Below are 24549 nucleotides of genomic sequence, written 5' to 3'. Positions count from 1 at the left end.
CTCAGAGCCAAAGATCTTGTTCTACCAGATTTTGGCCTCTTCTGCTTCTACGAAGACGAAAATGGGTAAGAAGTTTTCTTGGGTTTTCGTTCTAACATAAAGAAAATTTGACAAGAACGAAAGCTAACTTGGTATGAAACAACCAAATCGAGAAACGTTCGCGTATCACTTTACACGTGACAACTGGCGGGGAAGTTTAATTAGAGGGCGCCGTAATGGTTAATGAGATTTCCCTTTATCTTAAAAAAGTAAAAAAGCTTTTTTTTTTCCATTCTTTTTGCAAAATATTTATCTCAGGCTTCTCAATTTGAACAGCACAAAAAAAAAAAAAGAAAAAGAGAGAGATTTTCGCATTTTTCGTAAAAATCCACCTACCATGATACCTTAAGGACGTTCGCGATAATTGTTTCTGCGCATCCTTACCGCACGCGCAAATTCACACGCCACGTCATGCATCGATGCGCGCGCTAACTAATAATATAAACAATGACAGGGCAGATGACCATTGCTATAGCTTTGCCTGGATATTTAACGATCTTGAACGTTCGGTGACCCCATTTGTCTTGTGGTGGATCATTTTCTCTACCGATTTTCCACGTTTGGCGAGAACATGAAGAAAATCTATCAATTAGAAGTTTGAATTTTTTGCAAAATGCACCATTGAATTTCGTTATTTTAAGCTATTCATTTATCTGTGCGGCGCTTTCAAACGCCTCCGGGAAAGGGAAATCAGTGGCTACATCCATATCTACGAATTAATGACAGTTCCACTTTGATTTTAGTTTATCGATCAGTCGTGGCAGAGTTTGGACCAAGAACAGTACTGTTAGCTGCGCTTCTGTCTCGTTATTCGAAATAATTTGTAACATTTTCGTCGCAGCCCGTTAAAAGACCTTTCATCACACTTCACATCTCTTTACTTAGCAGACTTTCCAAAGACAGTGAATTATATTCAGATGAAACGTACTGGAACGTTTAAAAGAGCTTGCGAGACCTAGTGATTGGTGAATGTTTAACTACTTGGCTGTGATACTGAAGGAGGTATTTGCTTTCAAAAACTACAGAAAATCTGGGTGGTAAATGTTCTAATGAACCAAAGTACTCTGTAAAATATTAATTATTTAAAACCTTCTCAAACAAGACTGTATTTAATACATCGGTTCAACTTACTGCTAATCATGTCATGTACTTCTAATATTCAGAAATGATATCTTTGTAGCTTGATCAGAAACTGGTGCCTTATGCTAATTAGGCTAACATTGTAAACAATATTCCTGGAAGCGCGCGGAAATGAAACGAGGGTCCTGTGGTAAGAAGGTGAATAACCACCCCCTCCCACCATCACCGTCCACCTGTGTCGTAGAGAGTAGTAAACATCCACCACCACTGGGATTAAGTAAAAACTCGCAACATTTCAAAACCACCGTAAAAATTACTTTTTTGTGTTTTCGACCTTAAAACGTTTAGTTTTAAGAGGTTCTTTCACTTTGAGAACATTTTTTGTTTCGTTTTAATTCACAGAACATGACAAACCATGACGCCATCGTACTGTCTCTGACCGTACTTTATGCGATAACAATGCTCGTAGCCTTGGTTGGTAACACACTGCTGATCTACATCGTGTGGAAGAAACCAGGAACAAGAAATCTGACAAGTTTCATGTTTGTTAACATGGCGGTGGCTGATTTGATGGTTGTTGTGTTTCAGATGCCTGTCAGCATTACTCACTTTTATGTCTTTGGAAGCTCTGAGTTTCTTCAGGTTTTTACCTGCAGGTTTCTCTACTATGCTGTTTATGTCTCGACGATCACCTCCATTTTCTGCCTTACTGTAATAGCATTTGATCGATACTTTGCTGTTGTGCATCCTTTCCGGCGGAGCATTTGGTTCAGGAAGCCTAAGATCATTACGCCAATTATTTGGATCTCATCCATGGCCTTGATGTCAATCGTACCAGTTGCTTTCAAGCTAATCCGAGGCAAATGTCGAATTGAGGAATCTCTGATTTTGCCCTTCTATGCTTACTTTTTTGCTGTCGGCTTCCTCCTGCCCCTCGCTGTCATCTCAGTTCTGTACACCCAAGTTGCTCGAAAACTGTGGTTCCATGAAGTGCCTGTGGATCATAACGTAAGTGAAAATCAACGAGAACAGGAAATCCCTAAGAAGAAAGTCATCCGAATGTTCATCATTATTGTGGTGGTGTTTGCACTCTGCTGGCTTCCAGTGCACGTCTATCAGATGGACGAAGGTGTGAGCATGGGCGTGAGTGGGCTTGGAGCGATGTGGGATCCTTATGTAATTATCTATATTTGCTACTGGTTCAGCCAGGCTAACAGCGCCATAAACCCGTGGTTGTATATTGGTCTGAACGGAAAGATGAAAGCAGCTTTCAAAAACATGATCCTATGCCGCCACGAGGAAATCACTCGTCGAGGACAAGTGACCTTAACCACCACCAGAAGAAGCAGAGGGAGTTCCACACTGAAATCCGTGTTGGAAGCCAGATTGTAAATAACAGTTCGTTCTTCACTCCAAGGGAGTTGCACAAAGAACGCTTTGCTAAAACCCAAAATGTAAATAATAGTTTGTTTTTCAACCCAAGCGAGTTCTACAAAGAACTACACGCTGGAAACGAAAATCTAAGTTATATAGTTTGTCCTTCATCCAAAGTGGGTACTTCCAAGAACTCCTGGGTAGAAGCTTAAGTGTAAATACCAGTGCTCGTTTGTTCTTGACGAATTTGCTTTCGTCTTATTTCGTTACTAATAACGCTCCTTACCATAAATACTCACTGTGATTGGATGCTGTTAAGTTTATGTCGAATTTGTCGATAGCTGTATCTTAAGTCTCGCGCTAAAGCAAGTGCGGTACACACCTGACATGGCATGTACCCTCATTCGTTTACAAGTGTTCATTACCAGTAGTTTAAACAGTGTCATTTGCAAGAGATTAGTCTCTTAGTTGAAAAACGTTTCAAGAAGGAGGGGTGCTCCAGGAGCGCTACCCAGCGAAGCATTTTACTATCCTAACTAGACGCTCTAAGAGCGTTTACTCGGGCTTCGTACCACAGTATCAAATCTTACTTTACGAAAACGCGTATCGGACACAATAAAAGGAAATTAAAGAATCAGGATTTTTTAGCACAAGAGTTCAGCTTAGATATTTACTATTCAAGTTGCTTCGTTGAGTATCCTCCTCATCCTATCGCTAGTTATGAGTTTAAACCATTTTGGTTTAAGAATGAAGCACAGCTGTCTACGCATTGATGGAGAAGTTGTTTGCAAAGAATTTTCGAGGTTTTTTTACAACTTATGGCGATTACTTTGTACATGCTGGCAGAAATTGTACGAAGTTTGTTTACTTGTCGTGGCGATCCGAGCAAATTGTGTAGCTGAACATCTTTGCCGTGTTGCGATCTTAAACCCTATTCAAGAGTCATATCTCCTTTGGAGAGCGAATAATCCCTTTCGAGAGAGCCAAAACGAATCATGATAAACTCCTTTGCGAAAACAACAGTCCTGTGACCAGGCTTAAATTGCATTGCACATAATTTGCATAAACTTTCAAGTTGTGTACTTTGCGAATAACTTCCAAGAATCTGCGACCCTTAACGCAGTTTATGAAGAAATATTCAAGCTACATATTTTTATTGAATCAAGGCAGGAGTATGAAAAAGACTCTCATTTATATGGGACTGCCTATTTTTTGCCAGTGTTTTCGTAGATTGAACTCATACCGCAATCGGCTCAGTTGTTATCTCACGAGAACGTTTCGAGCGTGAAGTTTGCTTACCTGGCTGGCTTTCAAGCAATATAATTCGTGGACCGACCCTTTCTGAAAACGATCGACATCCTTGTATGTGAGATGAACGTATAAGGCGCGATTCTTGCCAAAACTTCCTTCGCAAAACACCGGATTCTGTCACGAAGAGCTAGCAATGCCGCGTTTCTCGTCCCCAGTTTCCATGGTCTACGCATGGAACACCTGGGACTATGACCCTCTTTTGGCGACCAAAACGCTTGCATTTTATGACTCGGGCTTTCCTACGGAAGCCCGAGTAATAACAGATAGAGAGATATTACTCAGCGGACAACTACTGGGGTAAAAACCTCGCGGAACTTTGTCATCCAATCAGAAATAAAGCTAAAACCAAGCATGACACCCTCGAAGGCCTTTTCCCGCCTTTTAAGTCGGCTACGTGTCTTGGCTTTGAGTTTTAATTGGTTCACTGGAGTGACTACTTTAGTTTTGTTGTTTTACGACATTCGAAGAAAAACTACAAATAGTCTTAATCCGTGTCTCATCTAGCTTGTTTTCAAAAGCGTTCGTTTTAGTTAAATGTCAAATAAAATACTAGAATAGTCAGTACAAGTAAATGCCTAATTTTGCAATTACAGGTGACGGTTTTTGCATATCTGATCTTGATTAGCATAGATTTTTACGATTTTATTTCTCCGTTTTCTCCTAAATTTTGGTGTCGATCGAAAATGTAAATCAAAGAATCAAGACAGTGTTTGACCACATTTCCAAACGCCTCGAAGTTCCTCAAAAATACTCCGCTATGCATCTATTTTAACTCTTCTTTTGCACGATTGGTGTTTGGATATGTGGTCAGATGCGGTCTTTTTTGTCTGATATATTACATGTTGTTTATAGCTGCTGATGACATGATGTGCATAACGAATTAAAAATAAAGACATGGTTTATCCCTACGATAACCACCAACGTTTCTGATTCCAACTGCGGCTGTGCTTACGTGCGCTCATGCAGTTTTAATATGTGTTGATAATGGATATTAAAAGAAGTAAATAAATGGCTATCGTTTCCAGCGAATTTACTGTGTGTGCCCTCGCGTGTTCCAGGAGGCGTTTCACATGCATTCTGCTAAGCGAGCTGCAAACGCCTCCGTGTCCTGAAGGTGATATGGAAATATGACTTATAGAAGGTTTGCTAGCTTCCGATACTGAAAGAAATCTCGAAAGACATCCACATTAAATCTTTCGCAGACCAAGTGACAGCTGTAGATGCCTTGTAATCGAAAGCCGCCATTTTCAGTGCCGAACAACCTATTTTAGGAATCTCTACGGCTGAACGGAACGTTATTGCCGCTTCTGACATATTCGAATTCGATCTTAACTTTCCGGAATTGAACCTAACTTCAGCATTTTCTTTCTTAGATACATACGGTATCTCAAGTTGTGTATGAAGTAGATCGGTGCATCACCGGCCAACAAAATGCTTGTTGACAGATGTTATTTTGTCGTTTGACGCCACGAGAGCTAAGAAGTGAAACCTACGAAGAAAAGAGTTAAATAATTCGAAACAAAGCAATTTTTTGTCACTAAAAACTTGTGTAAAGCTTGAATAATCGAATTTCACTCGCTCTATTTTCTAAATCAAGAAGGATTCATAAGCGATGCTCTTCCAAAATAGCAGCTTACAAATCCAATGTACTGTATGTATCTATTTTGTAGACAACGTGACAAACACGATTTAGTCATGCTCAACTTCTTTGAACGTTTTAAATGTAATTAAATGGCCTAATGATGATTTGCCTCAGACATTGCTACTGGGAATATCAATGTTCAAACTCATGGCAGTTAGAGATTTCTCTTCACCTCGTGCTTAGGTGTCAGATGTAACTTGTATTTGCTCCGAGTGTCCATTCCTAGGTTCGCAGTAAATGCAAGGCCATGTAAAAGGGAAAAAAAATCAAAAATAACTGTACTAAAGAAATATCAAAGATAATCAGCCATAAATGATTGAACAATAACATCCAAGAGTAAGCTAGAGTAGTAAATTTCTGTTTGAGATAACAACTCAAGACAGGCAGTGATCATGATTATCATAGCGAAAATTCACTGTAAATGCTTAAGATGGTATCTTTCATGAACAAGTATTCAATGCAGGATCCAATAATTCTGAACATCGGCCAATTAACAAACGGATGACATACCCTCTACAAAAACAAATTAACAAGAAAACATTAAGATATAAAGGGAACAAAGCAAGCCATAAAAGCATGCACTTATCGTGATAAAAAAGGGTAGAAACCGGTAAAAATCACACCATCAACTCCCGCGAACATCTAACAAATCCAACAAAGGGCCCCAACTTCAAGTCAGACTTTGACCGTTAAAACGGCGGGGCCCGCCCATTTCTTAAAGTGCTACTATCGAACTAAAGTTTCACGTAAAAATAATCCACGATACTGATCCTTGTTCTTGAGGCCTTATGCGCTCCTTAGTATGAAGTAGTTGGGTACGGTGAAGGTGACTGATCCTTGTTTCCCCGCAAACGACCAAAAGAATATCCATATCAAGCGAGTGTGATAAACAAACGTTTTCAACATAGCATGATTTCTATTGACTAGTTCCGATGTAAAAAAAAACCAAAAACAAAAGCTTACCCGCAATTGAGAATTGGTAAATGACTGGCCTAGACATCTCACTAGAAGCTCCTAGAAAATTTTCGTTTCATTCTCGTAATGAAAAATCGGTCGAGATTGACAACTATCAACTTGCGACAAAAAATGTGTCCGCCATTGTTCCGGCTGAGACGACATATGATTAATCCCTCTACTACATTAGACACCTACAAACTGCAAACATCAAAAGCTCAGAAACTTGACGTTCGTCCGCTGGAGAGAAAATCCGAGCCTGCAACCCGCGCCAAACTCTCTCTTCCGATCGCTCTCTGTCAAATCTTGTTGCATGCTAATCTGACCAAATTTCGTCTTGCGTTCCCTGTGTCTCACCCAAGCGAGAATATTCGAGATTTTCGTGAGTGGTTCAGATTTTGTACTCCCCCACCCTCGAAGATTCTATTTGCAGGGACGAATGACGTCCAACAGTGATTTGTGGCAAAGAACCAACCAGATGCCTGATGATGCTGAGATCTTGAAGAGACGTTGGAGATAGATAGGCCGCATTCTCCGCAAACCCCTAACCAGCATCACGAGGCAAGCTCTGTCTCGGAACCCTTAGAGCAAGAGCAAGGGTGGACGACCACGGAACTCGCGGTGTTGGAAACTTGAAGCAGACATCAGGACACTGGGGGCTGAGCTGGAGTCAGCTCGAGAGGAACGCCCAGGACAGAGACCTCTGGAGAACTCTTGTAGGTGGCCCATGCCCCTGGAGGGTGTGACGCAAGCCAGGCGCGCGTCTATTTTCAAAGCAAGCAGCGTAAAGGTCAAGACAAAAGTGGTGGCTTTTGGCAATTAAGGAATTAAAAATGAGTGATAGTGATAATCGATGACAGTTCATGATAGTTAGCGGCGGTTGTCAGGCGCCGTTTGACCAGGACTTAAGAACACTTAAATAATCGCACCAATTTCTTGTCCAACTCCAGTCGTATGCGCGACTCTCGTAGATCGACGTTCTTCACGTGCAGTGCTCTCGTGCCTCGTTCCTCTTTAATCAATTTTCATCTGGTTAGAAGGTAAACCAACCCACTATTGACTCTCGTATACAACTATACGACTATGCAGTTTCTTCTTGTTTTGTTTGTACTGTTTCATCTGGAGTATCCTTACTGTATCCTTTATGTCTGACCAAAGCATTACTACAGTGGAACCTCGATTTAACGAATCTCTATTTAACGAAGTCCTCGATATAACGAGCGATATTTTATGTCCCGGCCAAAGTTACAGTAAAATGTATGGAATAGAACCTCGATATAACGGATTCGTTGATATAACGAACATAATCCGGAAGCCCAAACGTAAAATCTACCTCGATCTAACGAATTACAATGTTCCCTTGTTTACATAGACAATTTTCTGTATAACCTCTATGTTGCAACATTTTTAAATCGCTACTCTAAAAGTATCGCTCTTTTGTAAACAAAAGCTGCTCGTCAGCTCAAAAGTGAAAATAATTGATACTGAAAGCCACCATGCTTAATGAATTGCATCTCAAAACGGGGCACTTCTGGGTGACGAAAATTGCATTGAATTGCGTGACAGAAGTCACCTGTGTTACAAATCAATCATTAACTATGACCTCGATATAACGAACATTTTGGTCGTTTCCCCTCATGCGATCAAATTCGTTATATCGAGGTTTTCGATATAAAGAACCCTCGATTTAACGAACAAATTTGGCCGGTCCCCAGCGACTTCGTTAAAACGAAGGTTCCACTGTACACCCATCAAGAGTAAACCACTCCAAGATTTTAATGATTCAAATAATGTAATTTATTTGAAAGAATCCTACTTTCAAAATTTCGTGAAGAATGACTCAAGATTAACCCCAAAAAATGTTCCACAATGTTTATTAGTTTTGCTTTGTTTTTTTGTTTGTTTGTTTATTTGTTTGTTTGTTTTCTTTGTTTGTTTGTTTTTTTTGAGAAATGCAAATCTGACGGACCTGATAATCTTCAGAGGAGGTCTAAGCGGAATGTAGTGTTTCCAACAAATTCATCAATAAAGTGCGCCGTTTGTGACTATTCTTCGGAATTAGTTCCAGTAGCGCTGGTTTCATAATTTATGAACGAAGCCAAAGTCATAAATAATTCCTGCTATTTTTACCAAACAAAACGTTCTCTAAATACAATCGAAGATTTAATTCAAATTTCTGTTTTTACTTTGACAAATGATGTGTATAATTTATGCTACGTAATTTCGATCAGGGTCAAGCCAAACTAGAGCAGCGCAGAAAATGAATGCTCATCAGTGAAATTAAATCGTGACCTTGTTAAGGCGAAACAATGAACAAGATAGCACTTGGGTTATTCATTCTTCAAGTGATATTTACGCTGGCAGAATTCTCGCCGTACCGAGGCCTGTGCAATAGGTTTGGGAACTTTGACATTCACATTAAGGGTAAGAAGTTCCATTTTACTTTTTCTTCCTTTATACAGCCTGAGGGGGAACAACGTTAAAATTTGCTACAGTGGACATTTCTGCAGGATAGAGCTTAAGTACAGAACTGTATGTCGGATCCACTTTCTAGCATATTCTAGCCTAACAACGATCTGTGAGTGGAAAAAAAATTCAATGGACTGAAAAATATTTGTTCGCGAATTTAGTCAAATTCTAATTTCCGTTGTTTTAAGAACTTCTTTGCTGGGAAAAAATTCTGTCTTGGCTTGAAATATTCAAACTACGATTCCCAATATTTCAACAACGAAATATATTTAACGAAAAATAAACGTGTATTCACACGATCGTTGGAGTGCTCGATACAAATATACATGAAGAGCGAAATACGGGTTACGCATAAGATAGAGATCAATGGAAAATTCTGTCAGACAGTGTTAAATTAGTTTCGAAGCTTTTACAAATTTGTCCAAAAAATATATAAATTTCTAAGTTTTAGGCAAACACATACAGAATATTAGTATATAAATTTAGTAATTTTAATTAATGTTGTTTTGGTTTCCAACTGGATGGAACAAATAACTTCAACCTTAGCCGACAAAACTGGAGTCAACACACGGCTAGGTGGTTAATCACACTAACGAAATAACTTGCAACAGGGGTGAATAATTTCTCAACGGAGTTTACGTTAGAACTACTCTTGCTTATCATAAACTATTCATGCTTTAGCGGCTTAAATTGTTTAGCTGGTTGTAGTTGTCACCCGAGAGATAATCAACATTCCTGTTTTGCTCAAAACCCATTCATGAAACAAATTAGGTTCCGGAGTTTGCTTCTTACCCATGCTGGTTTTCAAACTAATATTCACAAAACAAGCTGACATATAACAAATGCTATTATTTGTATACTTCATTTGGCAGGAACATTTTAGCACAGACCGCTAACAGGGAGGGGGGGGGGGGGGGGGGGCGTTGCTATCTACACATCTGACCGTTTTCCAAAAACCTGCCCGCTATATTTTGGTGCAAAGTCTTAACACGGTAACACGGTTTTGATAAATTCGGTCATATATTGTCACAGAATGTCTGAAATGATCATGGAATACCCTAGTTTGACTCCTGATGTTTTAGAAAGATCGACGGTAATTAGACACGTTCATTTTCCGGCCTTTCTGGATCATCCAGTCTCATTCCGTTGAAGTATATGTCTGGATTAATGAAAAAATTGTTAAATAAATCATGCGCTATTTTCTTTTTTTTTTCATTCTTTTTTTCTGTGTTTTTTGCTTTCCCTCTGGCAGCAGCTTGTAAATCTTACCTAGCTTGAAATGAAGAGAACTTCTTGCTGCATGTTTTATTTGTTCATCTATTTTTTTCATTATTTATCGCCACCACCCCTCCCCCCCCCCCCCCCGCCCCCTTTTCCTTAATTGGTGTTAAGTTTAACCCAGGCTACACTCGTCTGAATTTCAGTTCGCGCGGTGACTCTGAGGGGGAGTCGACCGATTAGCGCTCTATAACTGCTGTGTAAAGGAAGTCTGCCCGAGGACATCATTACGTCCAATGAAGGTGCAAGACAAACAAACGATTTGCTAGCAAGCGTCGTCCATTATCTTACATGGAAAGGCCCTTAGATGTATAGACGGGACGTCATTTAGCCCCGTAATAGTAGGCCGTTTGCACTTTGGCGATATTAGGCACCTTCAGCAACAGACGTTTTCGTACACGACGGCGACGTGACGACCGATAAGAAACTGGGGCTAGAACGGCTTCAGGTTGCGGTCGCGACAGCAAGTTATTTCTCGGGATAGCATGAAATCTTTTTGTTCTGTCCACTCCATCTACGAGTTGAAAATAAACTATAGTTGAAAAATAACTTGATGGAATTAAACCTTATACTATTCATGTTTTACTAAGAGATGTAGAATCATTGCGAAAAATAACGAAACAATTTAAGTTTATAAATTTTGCCTGCTTTGAAATGTCAAATGTAAAGAGCAAAAATTATTTTACGTGTAAAACGTGTATTGCTAAAGCAATTAATTGTGATTTTTAACCAAAGCTTGTATCACCGCTCATTGAGAAAAAAAAAAAAACAGGTGTATTTTTAGACTGCCAAAATTACACACACACCTTGTTGTGCTAAACATAGATTTTATTGCTAAACATAGATTTTGAACAAAATCTTAGCTCACTGCGTTTTTCATTCGACACATTGATCGGCCGCTCAAATACAGGAGTTTTACCAGCTCTTTTGATAAAGAATCGTAACCAGCATTCTATTTGCGAAGGATGCAATAATCTTGTATGTACAAGAAATAAAATCCAGGCGAGACAATTTGATAGCGCGAAGTTTGTCAGCTCTTGTAAACGTTAAAAAAATACATGCACACACTGTTCGAATATAAAATTCATCGAGTCGATTAAAAAAGCCTCTATGTTAAATGAAATACCAACACGAGGGGATTGCCAAAATAAAAATCAATGTTATTTCAAGCCATAGCAATCTACCGATTATACGTTGAGAAAATCTGAAAAAAAAAAACAATTATAGTAAGCGGCATTACGTTGGATGAAAGCAACCTTTTCGCTGAAGGCTAGTTTGACATGCGAAAAACAGTTTTTCAGTTACGAAAAAATGAGTCCAGGAATACTTCCAGAACATTGTTTTAAGCATAAAGGCAATCATTATGCAACTTTACCTTGGTTCGCGCCAAAACAGCACAAAAGTAAGCTAAAAGGGATGAAAACAAAAGATTAAGTACTCACGTTTTCGTCGCGACGTGAAACCCCACGTTCTCACGTTCTCGACCTCATGGCAACGTCAAGTCATAACGTGTTGTACATGCGCAGTGAAGTCTCGAAAGAAATGTCACGTTTCCGGTTGCCGTCGTCAGGCCGGCGACGTCTGTTGCTTAAGGTGCCTAATGTTGTGCTTACTTCACGAAGTCTACTGTAATTATGCAGGTTATGTCCTTGCTGGTCATGTGATTTCTAAGTCCCAGGTCCCCACGCGTATCGACTGCGCGTTCGAATGCCTGAGTAGCCTGCGGTGTGTTTCGTACAACTACGAGGAAGGAAACAGAGAGCTCCATGATTGTGAACTGAACAGTGAAAAAAAAGACTGCAAGTGCGCTAATTTGACGGGGAAAGCTGGTTACTCCTACTATGGGACAAGAAGAAACGTAAGTAATTCTTGTCCTTACAGGGAAATTCTCTTGAACGCAACTTTTATAATACTGAGCCTGGACCTGAGCAATCAGCCTTCCAGGCCAGCCGGTGGATGCTGGTGGCCATGACAACAACGTTAACCATGACCCAGCAAGCTCTCTTCAATTCAAAGGTTAGTTACAGTTTCAGAATTTCTAATCCTGTGGAAATCCGCCAGTCATTGCAGTTACTTCGCTTCAGTCAAACGTCCTTTTACACCTAGCTGATGTAGAAATCTAATCAGCCTTATGCAAGCTATTTTCTTCTATAATTTGTTCCTTCTCATGAGCTCATTGGTTGAAATCACTGAATCCCTTACACTTCTGCACGCTTCTTTACTTGGCATTTCATACATTGTAAACGCTTGTCACTGATCAAAAGTTCAACCTCATCAATCCTTGAAAATCTTCGTCATCATTTCTAGGTACCCAGTGCCTGTGCTTCATCACCTTGCATAAATAACGGAACGTGTGAAGATTCTTACATGGAGGGATCTGGGTACAAATGTGTTTGTGTTGACGGGAGAATGGGCGACAAATGTCAGAACTAGACCAGTAAGTAAAAGAAAAATCCTGCTTAGCTTTTCCCATGGGTTTGTTGATATAAGCTAAGTTAATTAATCTTATTTAGCCTTGGCTCTGTTGTCGTTCGTGAGCCTCGGGGGATATAATTTAAAAACCCAACAAGAAGCTATTAATGGTTTTCAGTGTCACGCCATAAAAAATAGATTAAAATAAAATCAAAACTGTTGAACAGATAAAGTCCAGAATCTGAGAAAAGAAAGAAGGTAAATATGCCAAGACTCTCGCCAAGATTCAGGTCACAACAATTTTTCTTATGCAAGATATGGGGAAAAACGTTTTGCCTAAATTTACAGAGATTTGTATGGAGACGCCATGTTGGTGCCCATCCGGATGGGCACCAACATGGCGGCCGGAAACCAACAGAAACATCTGTCACTGAGTTTTGCTACAAAAGCGTGCATTTATCCCTCGAGGAACTCTAAAACATTAAAATAATACTTTTTCTAATACAAGAATTGTTCAGATAGCCAAATTCCCCACAATAAGTCACTTTTTTAACCAACATGACAGCTCTCTTCGCCGTCATGTAAATGCCGCGTCACGCAAAAGCTTAGAAATCCAAGCGCAGTCTATCACAAAACCAAGAACCCATTCGGAGCAAAACTTTCTATGAATATTAGTTTTCAGCTGCTCTTAAACATTATTAAAGTAAAATCTCAGGAAGATCAATAGTTTTGTAGTTTGAATTTTAGTGACGTCATGTGAAAACCGGCAATTCCTCAGAAAGAAATAGTGTTTCATTTCCGGAAAGATATCCAAAGTCTGAGAAAGGCTGGGGTTTTGATATCTTGTGCAGGAGAAGTCCTGGGGTGGGGGGGGGGGGGAGGGGATACGTGCTAATGCGTCGCTTTGCGCCGCACTGATCTGCTCTGTTGCCAGAGCCTGGGTTTTTCGTCCAGGTGAGGTTTAGTACTGAACCTATTGTAAAAGTGTGAGGGCTCATTAATTTATGTTGCCTACACATGTACCAGTTATTACAGTCAACGCGCTTCGAAATGTATTTACTTGTGATACTTCTCTTAAACTCTGCCCTAGGGCAGGGGGGGGGATGCTTCCTTGCATCGGCTACATAGGTATGTCCAGCGTCAGAGGGACATATGTATTTTTAAGACATTTTAGTCAGAATTAGAGAATCGATTTTGGTCATTTTGGTCTAAAACTGGGTATGGTTTTTGCACTCTAGTCTTGAATGAGGTATGATTTTTAGAACAAGCTACTTTTTTCATCATTATCGATAAGACCAGCAACTAAAGCCATTAACAATACTTTTAACATCATTCTGAACTAGGGAAGTACGGCAGGCCTGAAACAGGGTGTTAATTTAAGGGTCAGGCCATACATAGGTTAAAAAAATCGCAGACTTTGGTCTTAAATAGGGTAAGTGCTTTGGGAAGCGGGCTGTCCAGCCCCGCCAAATTTGTCAGAAATTCAAAGTATTGTGTCGGAGACTTCGTGTTTCGTGCGTGTTTCTTTGTGGTTTTTATTATAAGTCTAGACATCATGTCAAGAGATAATGGACATTTAGTGACAGACTTTGATCAACCCGTTTTTCTGATTATCACCTAGCAACGACCAATCACATTGTCTAATGAAACAGTATAAAGAGAAACATTTATTTCGTGCATTCAGAGTAGCTATTACACGCCCGTTGTAACAGTGAAAGCTAAGAGAAGAGATTAAAACGTGTGTTAAAACCCAAACGACTTTATTGATTGGGGCCTAGTTAGATTACCGACTGACTAACCCTAGTGAACAGGGCTAAGTTCGCGAAAATTGTGTGTCAGGCTAAATAAAGCTAAGAGGCAAAAGCATTTGACGCATAATTTTTCCATTTGAAACGGAAAACAGTACCATTTCTTTGTTGAACTACACAAAACTAACTGCTTCCATCGGCTTAAAATATCGCATTGGTGGACGAATCGCGTGGTGTGGCGGTGCCTCTACTTCGAAAATATATTTCTTTTTCACTATCACTCTCAAGTCCAGTTCGCAGTTTTCTTGTGTAAGATAATACCGAGAAACGAGAGTTTCACTGAAATGTTGCAAATGACACATTTTGTTGCGATGCACCCAGTTTTGGCTGAAATCTTGCCGCCGTATTTACATGAAAGATTACGAACTTTACTTTGATTGGATATTACTTCCACTTTGTAAATAGTTCACCCCTGAACTGAAAACAATACCGTTTCGTTTGACTGTTTCTGAGGAAACGAAACAACAACAAGTTATTTTTGTTGAACAAGTTTACCTTGTGAATTACAAGCGTAACTGGCTGATAACATTTACACCCACTATGTCAATAAATCACTCTGAAATGGAAAACAGTACCATTTCTTCGTTAAACTAAAAAAAACGAACTGCTTTCATCGGCTTAAAATATCGTATTAGTGGACAAATCGCGTGGTCTGGCGGTCTCTCTACCTCCAAAATAAACTTCCTTTTCACTATTACTATCCGAATAGAAGTCCAGTGTGTAGTTTTCCTGTGTATTTTAATACCGAGAAACGAGAGTCTCAGTAGTAATTCCCCATTTTCGAATAAAGCAGCAACTGAAATGTTCGGAACGCCACATTTTGTTGCGATGACCAAATTTCCACCGTATTTACATTAACAGTAGAGAGTACAAGGATAACGTTTATATCAGACGGCAAACGGCAAAGATTACCTCTGATTTTTTATTCTTTTCGTCTAATCCTTAAATAAACCACACAGAAATACAAAAATGTCTCCTACTATTCACTGCAAATACAAATATTTTTACTCTACTGCACAGACAGCTAAAGATTCATTTCTGTCGTTTGACGTAACGTCATGCTTAATCTCACTGATTACGAACTTTACTCTGATTGGATATTACAAATCACTATGTAAATAGTTCACCACTGAACTGAAAACAATACCGTTACGTTTCTGAGAAAAAGAAACAAAAAGGCCTTCGCACCTCCTCGTCAAAAATATCCTTGAACGAGAGATTTTGAAACTAAGGCTCTTTGAACATACTATACCCTTTTCGTGTACTTCAGCTCGAGGAAACCCTGCCCTTCTATGCCCTTTTATATACAACCAGCCTGAAAAAGGACCCCTTTAGGGCGGAGCTTCCCCCCCCCGCCCCCCCCCCCCCCGTGTAGTCAGTCCTTTATAGGGAGTATTCTCCACCCCCGAAAATATTGAAGCACTTCAAGTACTTCGTATAAGCAGAACAAGCAAAGGTAATGAGCCATAATTTTAGCACTTAACTACAGCAAAATCGCCATAAGATGTGTTATTTAAAAAACTGCCGTAAAAGGATAGCATAAATTTGATTAATTTTGTGATTTAGAGGCTATTTCGTAATCGTTGGCAATTACTGCTAAGCGCTCATATTCACAAATTAACTTAGACACAGCCCAAGATTACGAAGTTCTATTCCCCGAAGAAAGCACCACAGGTTATATCGAGAGTGAACTTAACGAAGCGTTACAACAATTCACTTTGTGTTTCTGGATGAAGAGTGCTCTTGTCGGGTGGGCAACCATCTTTTCTCACATGACACCTGACGACAAAAGAGATTTGAGGTTGAGGTGTGGTCCGAAAATGTACAAATGTCACCTAACTTTGGTAGAAGACCAAAGGTAAGGCTCATTTTTCGTGTGGACAAAAATCATCAATTTTGATGGTTGCTTAGTGAGGAGGTTTACTCACCAACATACAGTTCTTACAGAACTACCCTCACCCATACGATCACACTAATACGAACTATAAATCTGTGACAATCCTGTACATGAAATTCTACTTATTTCTAAAATTTAATTTACTCTCGAGCAGTGGTCGAACTTCTTATTGTAAGAAAATCCAACTTCATCTTTTCCTCAGATTGATTTATATGGCTCCTTTAGTGGACAACATGTGGCACCATATCTGTGTGAGCTTGGAGAACGTTCAAGGTCTCTGGGATGTACTCGTTGATGGAGCCTTTATGGCTCACGGTAGCGCCTGGAGTCAAACTCTGAGCGTTCGTCCTGGAAAACTAGTTGTTGGTCAGTCCCAGGGAGTTTACGGCGGAGGATTTACAGTTGGCGAGTCCTTCACAGGAAAAGTGGCATCTTTGAACATATCGAGCACAAAAATGGCCAATCGTGTGATAAAGGAAAAGGCAAAGTCATGCATTCATGATTTAGGGAATGTCGTAGACTGGAGAACATTTCGACATGGCTTTCATGGGAACGCTGAGATCCTTTCACGGCAAACTTGTACTTCTCGCGGTAAGCGAGAATTCCATACAGCAGTAACTGAGAAAAGTACATGCGTGGTTCAATGATATATATATCCTATATATAGGGAAGAGACTATAATAATAGTTTCTTGGTATAAAATTAACATAGTGTCGGGAGCGTTTAATATATATTATAATTTATGTTATTGCTCTGTACAAGGACTGGTAGGATCTTGACCCCGGTCGTGTGCACAGACCTCACTGTGTTCGGTCTGTAATCACGACCTCGGTCAAGATTCTCCCTTACAGACCTCCTGCTCGGTTAATAAGACCTAAGTCTTGACAGTGGCTGTGTGATAACAGAAGGGCTTCAAATGCTTTTATGTTAATGCAGAAAAATTATTAGTTTCTTCGAGAACAACTTACCCAGTTGTAAGCCTAGCCTGCAGAGTAAGTACCCCATACCGGCAGTCCGAACTGTTAAAAATCTATGTCCTGTTTTGTTGTTCTAGAACAAAATGGCTAAATAATCAAACAAAACCTACCCTACCCTACTCCATTCCACTCCACTCCACTTCAATCCACTCTTCTCTACTCTGGTCTTCTCAAGGGGGGATAGTTCCTCGGGAAGTGAGAACCAGGCTCAATGTAATAAATCGGGGAAGGAAGTTGAGGGAAACATGTCAATGACTGACCGTGCCTCATCATTTAGAGATTACACTTTGTCAACTGGTTTGCATGACAATGGCTGGCATCACCTCTCCCTGACATGGAGAAACACGGATGGAAAGGCGTGTTTGTTTGTAGATGGGATCAAGCCGACGTGTGTAACTAACTACCAGACCGGTCAGACAATCGCTGCAATTGGAAAGTTTGTTCTGGACCAGGAACAAGACTCATTGGGTACAGTAGCTGATGGGTTTATTTGTTATTGACCTTGCATGAGGTCCGTTCTGGAGAGATATATGTCGAGTTCTTTTTTTCTTTCTGTCGTTCTTTTTTTGTTTGTTTGTTTTTCTTTTTTTCTTTTTTCTTTTTTCTTTTTGCTGCGACTCGCTAATTACAAAAAAGAACGAGACCATTATTTTCTAATACGGACCGATTAAGTTAATAGTATTTGTTATAACGGCTTGTGTAAAACAAAATTCTGCTGACAAATTTATGTGTCGTTGTAAGCCATTCTCGCTAAAAGTGCGCGTGCAAAAGTCAAGAATTCACTGACGTTTTTCGACCGTTTGCAGGTCGTTCGTTTGAAGTGGTTTTAAAAATTCCACTTTTTCGCCTATCATGAAGGAAAATTCTAGTGACTGTACTTAAGAGCAAACAGTTCTCTTTTGTGCAATGTTTTGAGTAGTTTGGACGGTCTGTATTGCAAAATTAGGACCTCTTAAGTAACCATTTAGTATTGGTATCATTTTCATCTTAGACCAGTTTTCCATTGAAAGACATGTACAGGTTATTGATTGTGTGGTGATACCTGTAACAGATGAAAGGCAACTGAGATTTTTTTACTAGGGGTTGAGAGACAGGGGTGGGGGTTGACTTCACTTTTTCTCATTGGGCTGTCAACGGTGGAGCCAAAAGGCCTGAAAATGGGTTATTTAGACCTTTTTTCAGTTCAGTTTATGTTAATCCTCTGTTGTACTTTCTGTGCTCCCGAGTCTACTCAATGTAGTAGTAAGAAAACAGAAGGATACTGGCTTACTCTTTATCATGATCTCGATCTTGAAACCTGTTCTAGAGGAACAGGGATTGAAATTCACAAATGGTCGACTGATATTTATCATCCTTCAGCTACAAAAAAATTATTTCAGTACATTGCAGTGTTCATGTATGTATGTAGTATGTGAAACCATAGTTAATAGAGGGAAATGGTTATGAAACCTGGCAAAGTTCTTCGCTGTATGTTTTTTTTTTGGCTACTTTGGGAGTTGACCCTGCACAAAACTTGGCAAAATACAAAAGGTGGCTAGGTGTGCTGATACAACTATCCAATAGAAGCATTGCCGTTATGTAATAATGCACAGTCTATGATCATACAACAAACGATGTGCAGAGTCAAGGACCTTCCAACATACATCTTAGCCTGTTAGTTTGCTTCTTTGATGCTTATCGGGCCTCTAAACCATTATTCCGTCGATTAACTACGATGAAATGAATGCGTTGGTCCTTAAAAATTTGCGTTCCCTAATTGCTTTTCTTTGTGTGGTTTTGTTTAAAGGTGGTGGCTTTGATTCTGGCCAGGCATATCAAGGTAGCATGAGCCGAGTGAACGTTTGGAATTTTAGAATTACCGAGAAAATAATAAAGCAGATGTCGAGGTGATGTGGATTGGTGAGTGGAAATGTAGTCTCTTGGTACAACTTCAAGAATAACATCTTTGGAGATGTACAGATCATTACTCCTTCATCATGCTCGCTTGTAGGTGGGTCTGGGATTCTAGGAGGGTTGTAGTAGGCTTAACTGTCAACCGTCAAATGGCCAAGACATGAACCTTCAACCGTTACAAACGCAATATTTTTACCATCAACCGTCAAATGAGCAAGCCAATATTAGCCGTGAAATTTCACAGATATCCTCAAGAACTAAAGGATTGACTCAAATAGGTTCAAGTTATGCTGTTTATAAATGATTCTCTGGAGCAGGCTAGTAATACGTCCAGCGGTAACAAAGGTGATAAAATTAAGCTAATTAGACTCGTACTTGCAGCCCAAAGACCTAATTTTTAACGCGCGAAAAATAGGACTAAATGGATTAATTAAATATGGGCAAAATTGTATCCTTTTATGAAAAATAGCAGGCAAATTTGCGCTTTAATTTCATGTTACAAACGTCATTTCGAAAAATTAGCCGTCCATCGTCAAATGACCTAAAATTCGATCGTAACTCTTCAAAACGGCACTCCACCCCATTGAGACTTTGTTCTAATTTTGGAACGTTGAGACGTTAGGAAATAAAATGGTGACGTAGTGTTTAATAAGTCTGTTTGAAGTTTAAAAATCCTGTTCACAGTCCTCTGAAGCACGATAGCTGCCATCAGTACTGAGTTATATCAGAATAAGGTTCTTTAAGGCCGTGTGTACTAACTGGTGTACACAGGAACTACACTTCTTCTGGCGACTGTTGTTAGTAATGCTGCTGTTTCTGCTTAATACCACAACAGGCCATTTCCGAATTACCTCAAGCCTCTTTCTCAAAGTGAGTTTTGGTGCCCATCCTTTCATATGAAACTGATATTTGATTCATTCACATTCAAATTAAATTCATTTTCATATGAATAACTGTGCACCAGGGCTCACTTTGATAGACAGGTGTAAGGCAACCCGGAAATGGGCTATTGTCCTGATGTAAATAACGTTATGTAAAACGCACCAATGTGTGTCATAGTTCTATAATTCTCTTTTTCAGTGTCCACAGTTCAAGCTAAGAGAGATGACTACTGTCAAAACCGTTACGGCAGTGCATCAAAAGTGGATTGAGGAACAACTCTAAGAGCATTGTTTGATAGCAAACACAACCAAGTTGGAAAAATATGGCGTTGTTTTTATGACGTGGCACTTACTGCAGACTCACACTCAAAGTTGTATGCGTATGACACAGTGGAGAACTCAAAATGCTTGCATACGATTCCGGGAAGGCTGTTGCCTATAAATGATTGAAGGAACACTGCTATTCATGATACAACTGCTGCGTTCTCCCTTAGCAGAAGGAGTCACGTTCTGTAGACGATGAGAGAATAGTATTTAAGAAATAGAAAACATGATCTCCGTATTTCTATGGAGTTTTAATAAAAATCTACAAACGTTCTTTCTAGAAAGCCGTTCTCAGATTGGCTACGCTACTCACTATCTATTCTGTTGTAGATAGTAATTAGTGTGCCAGTGAGCGCTTGTTAACAAAAAGACTGAAAGTGAAGAATGATCATCGCAGTTAATTTTCCAATTTACCAATTTTCCAATTAATTTTACTACCGCAGTTCATATATGAATTATTTCATATAAACTTCACAACAAAAAGACTGTCGCGTCTTTGCGTCTTCGAGTTGTCTGTGAAGGGGATTTAGATAAAGTTCGAAGTTTATGGCACTACCTAAGTTCGTCAAGGATGTTACAACTTCAATGTCGTGGTTATTGACGGTGATGCGCTCATGTGAGTTGTTATTCATCCTTATGATCTGTGTCTTCCCAGTATTGATGTTAAGTCCTAGTTTGGATAAGACCGCTTCAATTTGTGTAATTTTCTCTTGCATCTGAGAGTTAGTGTGAGCCAAAGGTGCCAAATCATCGGTACAAGTCTTCAAGTTGGTCTACAAGGGCCGACTGTATTTGATTCCTTGAATCAATTGTGGTCTCTTTCATTTCCCAGTCGATGGAGAGAAGGAAAAGAAACGGTGATAGCAGACAAGCCTGTCTGAGCCCCGTTTTAACGTTTCAGTTAAACCACCATCATGGAGAATGCTGCAGCTCGTGCATTGCCTTCGTACGTTTTCCTCACTAACGCTATAATCTTTCTAGAAATTCCGTAGCTCACCATATCCCACAAGATATTTCTATCCAGACTGTCAAACACCTTTCCATAGTCTACGAAGTTTAAATAGAGTGGAGACCTCCATACATGGGACTGTCCCATAATTATACAAAGTGTGGCTGTTCGATCTGAAGTTGACCTTCAATCACGGACAAAAGTCTTGGGAAAAATTTACACTTTTGGCGCGTCTGCACACACGCCAGACGCGAATACAACTTCACCCGCCTAACCTCGCCCCCCCCCCCCCCCCCCCCAACCCCCATACAATGTTGAAAACTAGTACTTGCAATTTCACCTGATTTTTAACATTGTGTTGGGTGGGGATGGAGGACAGCAACGCGTTTTCAAAGGATATAGCAGCGTTTTTTCAAACTTCAGTTCTAAAACACAGATAATTCGTTGCATTACATAAGTGTCCCAAAAACTTTTGTCCACGATTGCCTGATTTTCACGTCTCGTGGAAATATGCACAATCAGGGCGTTTTTTTTAGCGCTAAATGCGTTTAGAACCCGAGAATGTGAACATCTGAGATTAGAAAGGCATTTCTGAGAACTTTACCCAGCCTTTCCGTATTTTTCATTGGTTTTGGACCGATCGGGAAGGTGTTGATCTCAAATAATCTAGAAACGTTTGTATGTTATGGCAGTGATAACGGCGTCGCTTGATTTGGATACGTAACGAATTGTTTACATTATAATGTACAGTTTTGCAGATACTTCAAGTACTTAAACGACAAATTTGGTATTCAAAGTGAGTACTGTTGCCGAGAACTGTTGAGTTATGCAAATAAGGATTGACCAACTCATTGTCCACAACACTAAAAAAATGTCGCACAATATTGTTTCGTAAATAAATGAAAGAAATGACTTCCACTGGCGGGAAACAACTTAGCTTGCTGATATTTGGTTCGATACCCTTTCGACAAAATTATAGTTTACGATGCTCGCTCATTGCATGTATCACATTCATGATACAGATGACTTTCGGGGTGAAAATCTTCCGTTTTCCTTCCAAAAAAAAAAAAAGACATTTACTCGCTGTTCGACAGAAATTCTTGTCATATGCACAATAATCTATAATGCCTTATGCTCGTTGCTGCCTTGAGCATTAACCACGTGTGTCCTTTCAAATACCTCACGCGCGAGTACGGGATAGAACAAATTCCGATTTACACCACGCGTTTGCGTTGGGAAAAATGGAAAAGAAAAATGAACAGCTTAAATAAACCACAAAATAGCTCAAAAATAATCTTTGTATTACGATCTATTCACAGAGTCGAGAGGAAACACATTTAGACTGTGTGATAGCAAGTGATATTGTGATATTTCAGTGATAAGTGATATTTTATTTCTCAACTGAAATTCAGACATGTAGACGGCCTGAACCCCGCCCAATTCTCACGCAGCATCTCGTCTACGGCATTCCTCATACGATTTAGAATAATTATATTTGGTACTTTCCCAGCTGTAGACAGAAGCATGATTCCTCTACAGTTCATACCCTAGCTGAGGTGGCCTTTCTCGGGTATTTTGACCGGGATTCCATCCTTCCACTCTGATAGTATACATTCCTGTTCCCAGATCTTTGCTGGGAGACTGCAATATGCTCACTGAGGTGTTAATATCAGTTTTCCGTATCTCTGCAGGAATGTTTTCGGTTCCTGTTGCTTTGTTGTTCTTTGGAGATCTGATTGCTTCTCCAACTTTGGTTTCGGTCTGGGGCTCACAATTTATATCTCCTGGTTGGATGGTGGTAGTATTAGAGGATTGGTTGGCGGAGGCCTATTGAGAAGTTGTTGAAAGTGCTCTACCCATCTGTTCCTCTGATCTTCAGTTGCTGTAAGTAGGCAACCGTTTAAATCTCTAATTTAGTGGTTGGTCACCTTACACCTACTCGATATTTGTCATGTTGTGCAATATAGTTTCTTCATATTGTGTTGACCGGCTGCCGTCTCCGCCTCTTTCGCTAGGTCCGGTCGTTAATGTACTTTCTCTCATCTTTTCTTACGCTTCTCTTGACATCCCTGTTTGCTACTGTGTACTCGGCAAGGGCTCTCTCTTTCTGCACTCTCAAGTTGTACGTGCTCTTTTCGGGTTCTCCTTCTTTGATCGTTTCTGAATGATCTTAGAGAGAGTATGATTACATATCCATGCTTTGTGTTGTTACTTCTTTCGACCCAGTACTGTCTAACTGATCTTCTTAGTTTGAGTGGCAGTTTACCAATTAAGAGATGGTGGTCTGAGCTAGCATCTGCTCCCCTCATCATTCTGACATCTAGTAGTGTCTTGATATGCAGGGGTGGTCTATCTTGAGTTGCATGGTCTGTTTCCAGACTTGCAGGAAGGCCCGTTCTACGCTACAAGGACGTCTGCAAATCGATCCGGCAGGTTGGGAGGTAGTGGCTGAAGACCGCAGGGAATGGAGAAGGACCGTACCGTGAAGGCATGTGTCCAGAGGAGCGAGCTAGAGCTGAGGAGTTGAGAGAACATCAGTGGGAAGAGAGGAGGCCAGAGAGCAGATTCCCCGCCCTCAGAGCCAGGCGCGACTCTCACCTGCAACAGAATTGGCCTATATACAGCCACAGCACGCGCTGCAACTCAACCGCAAACTGACTCATGGCGCAGAGTTCCACTGTCTCCCGAGACAGACGGATGCCAACAACAGGGTTAGACGACACCCAAGTGGCGTTGTGTATTTTTTTTTTCTGAGGGAAAGCGGATCATCCAATTACGAGCTCGTCCTCTGCACATAAGTCCGGAAATCTCTCTCCATTATTGTTCATGTCACCTAAACCATTTGTGCCCATCACTTCTTCATAACCGGTGTTACAGCTTCTAATCTTGGTATTCATGTCTCCCATTAAGATGGTCAGACATTGAGCCTTGAGACGATGAGCCTTTCATAACACAGGTCTTTCACCTCCTCGTTAGCATCATTAGTAAGTGCATAATACGTGATAAATCTGGTGAGTATCCAAAGCATGATAGAGATCTCCAGCTCATAATCTAGTTATTAAACAGAAACACAATTCTAACCCGCAATCATCCATAATTTTTCCTTTTGGCTATTTTCTAAAAGCTTATAAAATTCTTAATAAAAATTGAGCTCAAAAGATACTATTACTTACCAGCCAGAGTCAGAGACGGAAATACAAACGTAAGGAAAGGGGATCGGAATTTCCCTAAATCGCCAAATTTCAACTACAGTGGAAGCTC

At 40.1% G+C, this 24549-nt stretch overlaps 2 protein-coding genes across 4 annotated transcripts in view; both read left to right on the top strand.

Annotated features, from left to right (window-relative positions):
• LOC149096002 (somatostatin receptor type 2-like) overlaps positions 1 to 4817 on the top strand; it is a 118706-nt gene extending 113889 nt beyond the window's left edge. For all 3 annotated transcript variants that reach the window (XM_089281009.1, XM_089281011.1, XM_089281008.1), the window contains exon 2: positions 1522 to 4817. In XM_089281009.1, the coding sequence (XP_089137135.1) occupies positions 1525 to 2511 (987 nt within the window). In that variant the 5' untranslated portion in view covers positions 1522 to 1524 and the 3' untranslated portion in view covers positions 2512 to 4817. The remainder of the gene's footprint in view (positions 1 to 1521) is intronic.
• An 11659-nt stretch (positions 4818 to 16476) lies between these two features.
• LOC149096001 (neuronal pentraxin-1-like) lies at positions 16477 to 16911 on the top strand. The gene has a single exon (XM_089281471.1). It carries the CDS (start codon positions 16477 to 16479, stop codon positions 16909 to 16911), a length of 435 nt encoding a protein of 144 aa, XP_089137597.1.
• Positions 16912 to 24549: the final 7638 nt, after the last annotated feature.

The sequence above is a fragment of the Orbicella faveolata genome, unplaced genomic scaffold (assembly GCF_042242905.1).
Source record: "Orbicella faveolata isolate gen_17 unplaced genomic scaffold, um_ofav_v1 contig_48, whole genome shotgun sequence".
NCBI classification, from domain to species: domain Eukaryota; kingdom Metazoa; phylum Cnidaria; class Anthozoa; order Scleractinia; family Merulinidae; genus Orbicella; species Orbicella faveolata.
This window is presented reverse-complemented; position numbering and strand designations above follow the sequence as displayed.